Here is a 10,943-nt window from a genome sequence, read left to right as displayed (position 1 = left end):
TACAGCAATTTTTTCAATAAAATGGATTAACAGGAAATGATAATTTATAGAACCGAATTTTCACATTTTTTCAGTTTTCTCAAAAACGGCTCTAATAATTTTCAATAAACTTTGTATATAAATGTAAAGATGAGTGGACTTTAATATCAGCTAAGGTTTGTCTCCATTGAAATAGTGTGACAGGGCTTACATGCAGTATTTTCAAAATGATTTCCTTTAATTTTGTTAGTTTAATTTATTAACCATATCAAATTTTTACTACTAGTAAACAATTTAGATAAATAAAAATTATTTAGAAGATGGCCAGGAGTGTGGTTAAAAGAAAACGAAAAATAGTTAATAACTATTTATTTGCCGACATTTCGCCCCACATTGTAGAGCTTCATCAAGGCTATTCCAGTTTAGAGATCTCGAAACAGTGACAGATAATCGGAAGTATACAGAGTAACTTTGTACATCATAGAGTGACTATTTTTTGTTTTCTTTTTACTGCACCCCGACTACCTTCCCCAAAGTTTGAAATAATACGATCAATCATCGATATAAATATATGTTTTCCAATTAAAACACAAATAAGTTGAAGTAATTTATTTAATCATGCCAACATTTCAGCCAGAATTTCTAGCCTTTATCAGGACTAAGAACAGAACAAGATAACAAACAATGAATACAGAAAATAAAAATAAAATATAAACAGAATGACATAAAGTAACATTCTGTTTATATTTTATTTTTTATTTTCTGTATTCATTGGTTGTTATCTTATTCTGTTCTTAGCCCTGATGAAGATTAGAAATTCTGACAATATTTTTAATACTGATTCTGTAACAATTTAGCAATAAATAAATGGTTAGGAGCAAAATGAAAATTTTAGTATACTGTTATTTTCCCCTCAACTTTTTAAAAGAAAATTTTTAAAATTTTGCAAATTGAATTATTATTAAAAGTACTTGTGTGAAAACTGTTGAAATTGGATTTAGTCAATCTATCAACTGAAAGGCTGAAAAATTACAAAGGGAATGAAGGGGTATTCATGATCTTTAGATTAATATGTTAAAGCGTGTTAAATGGGAAAACTTATGTTAAATGGAGAAATATTTCCTTCTTCTACCATGTTAAAACAATATAACATAAGGGGTATTCATGATGTAGAGTTAAATGTAAAAAGGTTTAACATGCTAAATGTAATAAGTATAGGATTGTGAGCAGCCCAATTTAAAGTCCAGGTTACATGTCAAATGCAGAGGATCTCCTCACAGATTTTCTGGACAACTTAAAAACCTTTTCTTCCAAAACCTTCCAGAACTTCATTATTTTTATCCATTCCATTATTAGAGTTTTAAAAATGTCCAAAACAAAAATAACACGAACTGCCAGCAACAAAATTATAAAATGACAACATACAAAATGCTGTGGAGCTCAGCTGGTCTGTTGCGCGACGTCATCCTCCATTTAGCACACCTATTAACAGACTCTCAACCATGTCAAATGTTGTGTTGTTGTAACATGATATAAGAAGGAAATAATTCTCCATTTAATACAACATTTTCAAATTAACACACTTTAACATGTTAAATTAAAGATCATGAATACCCCTTTATAACAATGTTGAGTCTGTTAAATAGAGAATAACGTCACACAATAAACCAGCTGAGCTTGTCACAGTTTTATTTGTTGTTGTGTTAGGTTACTTGCTCACAGTTTGTGTTTTGATTGTGTTAGTATTGTTTTTAAAACTAATAAACCAATGGACAATAATATTAGTGTAATGATAGTTGTCAATTTGCTCATATTGATTCTCTTCCTTACCAGTGAGAACAAGCAAGACACTCAGTAGCCAAACTTTTACACAACTGCCACTTTTCACTCAATTTAGGCATATTGAAATAAATTACTTTAATTAAAACTTAAAAGAAAACAATAACATGAAGTTTTGGAAGGAAAGGTTATAAAACAAGCTGCTCAAAAAATCCGCTAGGAGCTCTTATGCATTTAACATTTAAGATGACTTTAAACAGGGCTGCTCACATTCCTACACTTATAACATTTAACACATCATGAATAACCCTAATATAGGAAAATCTTTCCTGAAATGAGTGAGAATTTTCAATTTCAACTCAAAGTCAGGAGTAGAAACTGAAAGTTGTGAGATCCACACCAAATTTTAACAGTTAAACTTTACAAGTTTGACCAAAAGTACAATAATAAAAACAATATATAAAATAATTTAGTAAACAAATCTGACAAGTGTTACATTATTTTAAAAGAAAGAGACCAATCCTCTCTTAAACAATTCTTATCAATCACAAAACCAAATTTATAAAATTTCTAAATTCAATAAATTGATTTTTATCAACAAATTATTCACTCCTTAATGCAAAACACCAGCTACAATTTTAAAAAAAAACTTATTCAATAGTGCCAACGATTCGGCCAGAATTTCTAGCCTTCATCAGGATTACTAATAGGAAATCGGAAATCTAAGTTTTAACTTTCCTACAAGTAGCCCTGATGAAGGCTAGAAATTCTGGCCGAAACGTTACCACATAACAAACATTGGCATCATTAAATTTGTTTTTTCAACTTATTTTTGTTAGTTTCTGACCTTACCCCCAACCATCTTCTCTTCAAATATATTATCCACGGTCAAGTATCTTCCCATCGACATAATTTTTTATTTTATTACTTTCAATTCATTTGATTTATTGGTTCTTAGATATATATGTATGTATGAATTTAGCAAATGTTGTTGGACTCAAAGAGATGGTCATTGAAGTCATACAATACTTGTCACAATAACTTTTTTTTAAATTTATATTGCTAAATAATTTATCGTGAATAGAAGTGAAAAATTAAATTACAATATTAAAAAATATAACATCCTACCACTCGCTATGGGTGTTGAGAAGATTGCAGGAGGATCAAGCGTCTTTTGTGCCGGAGGTTCAAGGATCTTCTTGCGCCTTGAAGCGTGACTAGGTAGATACATGAATGGAAAAGAAGCTAAATAAGGAGCTGAAATAATAATTAACGATAATATTTTATCAAAAATAAATTATTTAGGTAAACTAATTTATTAAAAAAAATAAATAGTATATGGGTCTACAAGTTGCAATAAAAAATTAGGAACTTTGGTAAATGAACGGTATGTTGCATTTTATTCAGTATTAAGTATTGTCAATCGCTAGCCACTCTTTTCTCATCTTTTAGACAGCATTCGGAAACCATGTCGAAAGAACTTTTCATCTTTTGATGCTATCCATATCATATTACCATATGATGTAAGATATACTGCTCTGACAGACAATGTTCCATCAATTGGAATGAGTGATAATCGGAAGGGGCAAAGTCTGGTGAATATAGGGGTTGGGTAGGACTTCCGAATTAAGTGTTTTCAAATAGGATTTTACCAGCACCACAGCATGAACATGTGCATTTACTTGTAGGAGAAAAATTTGGTCAGATCTGGAGTAGCAATAGGCACATTTTTTTTTTAAAGTGCTCGGCTCAATCTCATTAATTATATTGGGTAGAGAGATCCAATAATGGTTTCGTTCTGTTTGAGCTACTCATAATACATGACACTAAGCTGATCCAGCTGATCAAACTGATGAAGCTGATCAAATATACAGCATTAGTTTTTTTTCCAGGAATATTCAGTGGTATAATGATTTTAAACATATGTATATGAAAGTTATTTTTGTATTCGGAACAAATCCGCTTCTGATAATCATTCAATTATATGTCTTTGTACACTATCAGCCTTCTTTGTCTTCCACTTCAAACTCACTGTTTTCAAACTTTTGAAACAACTCAAAACTTCTCTCACATAAAACAGCCGCACTGTTTGCTGCTATAAGCAATCAAAAAGCCTCAGCTGGAGATTTCTACAAATTAAAGAAGTAAATCAAAAGTTCCCGTAAACGACATTTATTTGGCACAAAACTTAACATTTTTGCATGAAAAAAAAAAATGTGAAGCTGATATCAAATCACTATTACGTCCAGGTTATGTTGTTACCATATGTCTAAACTTACAATATTATGTTTAACAACTAACAATTTCAACAGAACCTTCTGGTGAAACAGTCTGCTATTAAACAGGCAAATTTATTTAGTATTTCAAGAAAATATCAAACAACCTGTTGCTGTGTTTGAGGACTTGTTTTGAAGATCAGGAGGATTTTGCAATGTATTTTGATTTTGATTAGCTTTTGCACTACTAGATGCCTCTTGATCATCTCCTCCTGAAGAGCTTCCAAAGCGAAAAAGTACTCTGTTTGAAGAGGTGGTGTCTTGTGGTGGTGTTGATGTGGTAACATCGGCTTTAAAAAAATAATAAATAAATAAAATACAAATAAAGGATGATTTATAAACAATTAATGAAAAATTAATATAAAATATGATATTTGTCTCCTCATTAAAGGTAAATATCTGCACAAATACAGTCTAACTAAAAAGTTCCATAAATCTTTATTAATAAATTTTCTAATATTTGTTTAATGGATAACAATTATTTTAAATAAATCAAAAGATTAACATCGAAACTTCAATGAGGGATACTGGCTTGAACAATTTTCAGACTTCTAATTTACAAAATTATTTATTTATATATAATGAAATATCTTGCTTGATACCGGTTTGTTTATTAGTTATAACAAAAACATCCATACAGTTAAATAAGAGTAATAAGTGAAACTGTGATAATAGTTATTAACTAATGATAAAAATTAACAAAGGCGTAATAGCCTCCAATAGTGTGTTAACCAATGTTTGGCTGTGAGAGTTTGAATAAGTTGACGGATCCTTGAGAATGGCTGAAGCATAGGAGTTTAAAGATAATAAAAAAGTGGGTTATATGGATGTTTTTGTTATAACTAATAAAATTATTTATTTCATGTGTCGTTATTGTGAAAAATCCTTTCTACTTTCATATATTAATCTATTTTTCGGGTCTCTTCCTCCATCTTTAGGATATTACATCTTAAATTTTACCATTCCATTAAATATACATTGCATATATATTTTTTATAAAATACATAACAGTTATTTTCACACTTAACCTATTAGTGGTTACAGTCTTAATTGAAGGGGTAAGTAGATGAAGAGGCTATGTAATATTTTTTGAATCTTTAGTATGGATGAAGGGAGAAGGTCCCTACCTAAACAGTGTGAGGTAATCTAACATCAAAATTCAATTAATAACTGAGATACCTAGATGTAGAAGGGACTTATATATACTTCAAAACACAACAAGATTAAACAAAAAAAAAAAATGAACTTTTTTTTCTTAAAATTTATTATTTGTAACATTACCCCTTTAATTATACTAGCGAAATACTTTGTCATAATTTACTTCATTTGTAATGTACACCATCTTTTTTTTTTTTTTTTTTTCCATTTTCACCAGCACACCGGACAATTGTCCCTAATTTATCCCTTTAATTTCCCCCCTATACTACTGTTGTTATCGTATTGCCTTGTTATGGATCTTTCCTTTTTAATTTGTTTTTAAAGCTATTGTAAATTTTAAAGTAAATATGAAAATAACTGTTATGTATTTTATAAAATAAGATACGCAATCTTAGGAATATATGAATTTGTATTCCATCTGAAAATGTATTACCACACACTGAGGAGATATTAAGAAACATCCCTGAGTAAGACACATGGATTTTTCTTGATAAGTAACTATTGACCTGTCGCATCTGATTAAAATAAACCTCAATTGAAGTCTGTCCAATTTAAGATTATTCTTATAAGATTTATTTAACTTTTTAATTAAGTTTAAAATTTTAATTGAAATTTACTAAGTGAGTAATAATAATAATAATAAAAGATTGTACAAAGGATAAGAAAAACTTCTTTTTGAGATAGTAAACATTACAATTTGGCCAAAGTGGTGCTTGAACTGTTTAGTCGAGTATGTTATCAATTAATTTTTATGAATTAAAAATAATTAAAGAAAAAAAAATTAAAGATAGGTATACATATTTATATTCAATAATATCATCAGATTTGATAATGAAAAAAAAAATCTGAAAAACTTTACCATTAATGTCAATGGAACATGTTTTTGCTCCTTTGTCTAACAGCAACTTTGCCACTTCTATGTGACCATTCAAAGCTGCAAAGCGATACGGTGTCTCATCCTTATGGTTACAGATATTTACATCAGCACTTTTATTTATTAAAAGCTCAGTAATTTCCAAATTGCCACTACTTGCTGCATAGTGTAAAGGTGTGTTATTGTGAGCATTCTTTATATTTACATCTATTCCAGAGTCTAATAGCAACTGTACACAATTCAATTTTCCTTTTTGAACTGCCCAGTGCAAAAGGGAATTTTCAGAATCCTCTTTATCTCTAAAATTGACATTGGCACCAGAGGCCACTAGTAGCTTAACCATTTCACTCTGCTCTGCTTTCAAAGCAACAGATAAAGGTGTAGCTTTCTTACTGTTAAGACTGTCTATATTAGCATTAGATGCTATCAAAGCTTTAGCTATTTCTAAACTCCCATCGAGTGCAGCACAGTGTAATGGAGTGTCACCTGCATCAGACACAATATTAGAATTAGCACCTCCTGAATTTAGAATTTTAACAATGTGCTTATTACGAGCAAGATGTAGAACAGTCATTCCCTTTTTATTTATCATTGATAAATCCGCCCCAGATCTGATCAAACATTTCAATATCCTGCAGTAACCATTAGAAACAGCAATATGAACTGGGGCTTCACCACTGTCAGATAAAACATTTACATCAGCACCAACAGCTACCAGTGCCTCGACTGCCGCTAAGTAATTGCCTTTAGTAGCGAGGTGTAAAGGGGTTTGACCATTGATAGACTTGCGGTCAATGGATGCTCCCAATCCGACAAGAGCTTTAAGTACCTCGGTATTTCCTTTTAGAGCAGCTTCGTGCAATAAGGTGTATCCTTCAGAGCTGGGCTGGTTCACTTTAGCTCCACATCGAGCCAGTGCTTCCACTATTCGACTATTATTTAGAGCAACTGCCATTTGAAGAGGAGTGATATAGTCCTTGTTCCTCCAGTTGGGCATAGCACCATACTTGAGAAGTAAACGAACGGCACCAACATTGCAGTTAGACACGGCAAGATGTAACAAAGTATCTCCGTTATCTAATTCATCATCAATGTTTGCTCCTGCATCAATAAGAGCAATTATTGTAGTCAGCTCATTGTTAAGGACAGCCTTTCTTAAGCTAGCTTGCAGTTCTCCCTAAAAAAAAAAAAAAAAACACTAATAATTTTGTTGTTATTACCAGGGAATGACTAAAAAATAAAACATAATTTTAAAGTAAGCAGTAATTTATTGTTTAGTTAAATAAATTTTAATTAGTCTAATATTCAATTTTAAATTTATTGCAATGATCTTTGTAATGTTTTTGGTAATTTTATTGATTATTGCGATTCTCTTGATTTTTCCAACCTAGGATGTTGGCTTTTAACTCTTACTTGTAATATTAGTACCACTAAACTATGTTATTGGATAGAATGTTACAGAGAGCAGAGGGAAAAAGGGACAATGAAAAATTTCTATTGTTGGCAATATTAATGGTTGGACCAACAACATACCAAAATGCTACCAGTCCACAAGTATCAAAGTACAGCAAAAGGGTAATTAAATATTTTACCAGCAACATGTGTTAAAGAAAAAAACTCCGAGAGTTTTTATGTAAAACAGCCTGTATCCAATGTTGCTACTTACAAAAGTGAACAGAATTCCAGCCGTTAAAAATCATGATTGACAGGAAACTATGTAAGACTCAGACCCACAGAAAGATATTCATAGAATCTTAGACATTGACTCTCCACAATCGAATAGCCTCGGCTTTTGGAGCTGCAGTGCGTAGTTTGCCTCACCTCTAACAGATAGCAACGTCCCTCTGAATCAATTGCATTGATAAATTATATTCTTGTTTAAAAACGTAGTTTCATTTTTATATATTAATAATTTATGTATGTACTACTTAACTATGTTGATACTACAATAAACAGAGGGTATTAAAACAATACTGAATTACCCCAAAAAATTAGAAATTATTGTTACTCAGTTACAGTTAAATCCCCTAGTCCTTTAAATACAGGCTCAACCAGGAGCTTAAGTCTTTGAGACAGAGTCAGGAGAGAAGAAACTCAGGAGAAAATCTAAGCATACCATTAGTAGTATAAGCCTCTCTTGTAGTTCAGTGCATTAACTGCTACTTTTTGGATATAAGAGTAGGCCATAATGTCCTCTTATGCACTAGATCTGCACCTCTCTCTCCTTCCTTTCTAAGGTCCTAGTCTGAAAACTCATCCCTTCAATTAGGATTATTCTTAATCTTAATAGTCCGAAGCCTCATCTTTCCAACTAAGGTTAACCTATTAATACTTTAGACCTGGAGGCCCATTCCTCCATCTGAAGTATTGTCTTATCTCTCCTCGACTTCCATCAGTGCTCAGTGCTCATCCACTGTCACTATCGGTCTCTCCTAAACCTCTGTCAGTATTCAGTGCTCATGTACTTTCACTGTCAGTATCTCCTTAACCACTATCAGTGCTCAGAGTTAATCCCCTGCTACCTTACTACTTCCTAAGATCACACTTCTCTGAACATGCTTGGTCGAGGGCCTTCAATGAAGAAGCATATAGGCCAGTATCACTTTTTAAACTTCAGCCTTGACAAAACCATAACTAAAAACGTTAATTCACCAGATTTACCAATACTAATTAACAAAAGTAATGAAGTAATAGATCACTAATGCTTTATAATATCGAAACATTAGAAAACCTATTGAATAGCAAATACACATTAGGATATTAAAAGTTATAATTATAATAAATGAATAAAATATTCATAACAAATTTAAGATAGTTATTTAAATTATAAATAAATTAGCAAAACATTAAAAGATAATGCATTTACAAATTTAAATTTTACCTCAGAAAGACCAGAAAAAGATTCAATTAATGCCCTTGATGGTGCAGGTACTCCAGCCTGAAAATTAAAAGGTTTATCACAAACATAGAACAATTAATGTTCTAAGCAAAATATTTAAATGTTTATTTTTATTATAAAATTTCAATAACACTTAAAAATCTGTTGTTTAAATTTGAATACTAATACCTGAAGGCTCAGTACTTATGGTCATATACATCATAAAGAAATTAAAATAAAATTGGAAACAAGAATAATTTTGTGATCTATAACAAATAGTGGTAATTAGAGAAATATAAACATATAATAAAATTTTAATATTAATTCTATCAGCCATTTTAAAAGAGCCATAAAATATAGAATCAGTTTTTGGTTCTATTAACTCTTTTAAATTAAGAATGAATGCCATAAAATATTACCATAATCTCCTTATAAGAAAATGACATGCAATGTTAAGTAAGAATCCAGATTTCCTTTGATATTTTATAGTGTAAGTATGTATGCATACAGGTCATAATCGAAACATGGTGGTATTTATCAAAACTTTTTTTTTTAATTTGAGATGTTTCATTCAATTTATTTATTTTTATTGTTTTCAGGTTATGCTTAACCCGGGAGAAGTTTAGCCTTAAGCATTTTGCACATGATGGGAAATAAACATCTACATTTTCCTAGTATTTTATTTCTTATGTTTATACTTTTGTCTACCTTCTGTTAACCCTTTGATGTTGTTTTCACCATTTGTTTATGTTATTCCCCCTTTTACCTCCCCACCAATACCCAATTTAGTTTTGCTCTGGCCTCCTTGCAATGGTAAGAATGAGCATTTCTCTCACCAGTACACTCCTAATGTGACATATTTTTCCTCATTGCAGTATTTTGTTCACCTGAACACTTCCTGTGTATCTTACTTTTAATCATGACCCGAAACAAGAAGATCTTAGATCTTTTACGAAATTGGGATTCTTTAGCTCCTGATGGTAGAGCTATAATAATTTACAATTTAAACTTCAAACTGAAGTGAAAGTAATCATAAAGATTTAAGCCATCATCACATTCAATTATATAATAGGAGTATTCAGTTTAACATGTTAAAGCGTGTTAAATGGAAAAACTTTTGTTAAATGGAGAGATATTTCCTTCATTTGCCATGTTAAAACGATATAACATGTAACATGACTGAGAGTCAGTTATGAGGTCTGTTAAATGGAGAATGACGTCACGCAACAGACCAGCTGAGCTCGTTACCATTTTGTTAGTTGTTGTGTCAGGTTACTAGCTCATAGATTGTGTTTTGATTCTGTTAGTATTGCTTTATTAGTTTTGAATATTTTTATAACTAATAAAGCAATGCCTAACAATAATAATGATAATATAATGACAGTTGTCAATTAGCTCATCTTGATTCTCTTCCTCACAAGTTAGAAGATCAATAAGGCACTCAGTACCCAAATGTTCACACAACATCCACTTTTCATTTAATTTAGACATGTTGTAACAAATTACTTTAATCAAAACTAAGAAATGAACAATATAATGAAGTTTTGGAAGGAAAGGTTATAAAACAAGTAGCTCCAAAACTCTGCTAGGAGCTCTTATGTATTTAACATTTAACACAACATCAAATAGGGCTGCTCACAAATCTATTCTTATAAAATTTAACATGGTAAAACATTTAACACATCATGAATACCCCTAATATAGTCCAAATCGTCTACTATGAGCTAAACGTTCAGGGGACACCTCTTAAGGGACAAAAATGTAGGACACTCCAGCCAGGTTAAAAATACTTGGAAAATTCTCATTTTTACAGTATTATCATATCTATTATAACAATAAAATCCAACATAAAACTTAATGTCTAATGTCATAAACATACATTATGTTGAACATGTTATATTAACAAACATCAGATATATAATCAGAATCTAAAGGAACTAACAGAAATTTTTATTAATTTTTTTCTCTACACAGGTGAACGGATTGGGAAAAATAGACC

At 30.9% G+C, this 10,943-nt stretch overlaps 1 protein-coding gene across 1 annotated transcript in view; it reads right to left on the bottom strand.

Annotated features, from left to right (window-relative positions):
- The window catches only part of LOC136797352 (putative ankyrin repeat protein RF_0381), a gene marked incomplete at its 5' end in the record, with an annotated part of 12,165 nt that extends 3,161 nt beyond the window's left edge, over positions 1–9,004 (bottom strand). The window contains 4 exon segments of the mRNA XM_067053690.1: positions 2,887–3,015; positions 4,142–4,324; positions 6,052–7,243; positions 8,948–9,004. Of these exon segments, the coding sequence (XP_066909791.1) occupies positions 2,887–3,015; positions 4,142–4,324; positions 6,052–7,243; positions 8,948–9,004 (1,561 nt within the window).
- Positions 9,005–10,943: the final 1,939 nt, after the last annotated feature.

Source organism: Halyomorpha halys, unplaced genomic scaffold (genome assembly GCF_000696795.3).
Source record: "Halyomorpha halys isolate HHAL.00 unplaced genomic scaffold, Hhal_1.1 Scaffold591.1, whole genome shotgun sequence".
NCBI lineage: Eukaryota > Metazoa > Arthropoda > Insecta > Hemiptera > Pentatomidae > Halyomorpha > Halyomorpha halys.
The sequence above is the reverse complement of the archived record's forward strand: the minus strand, read 5'-3'. Positions and strand labels throughout refer to the sequence as shown.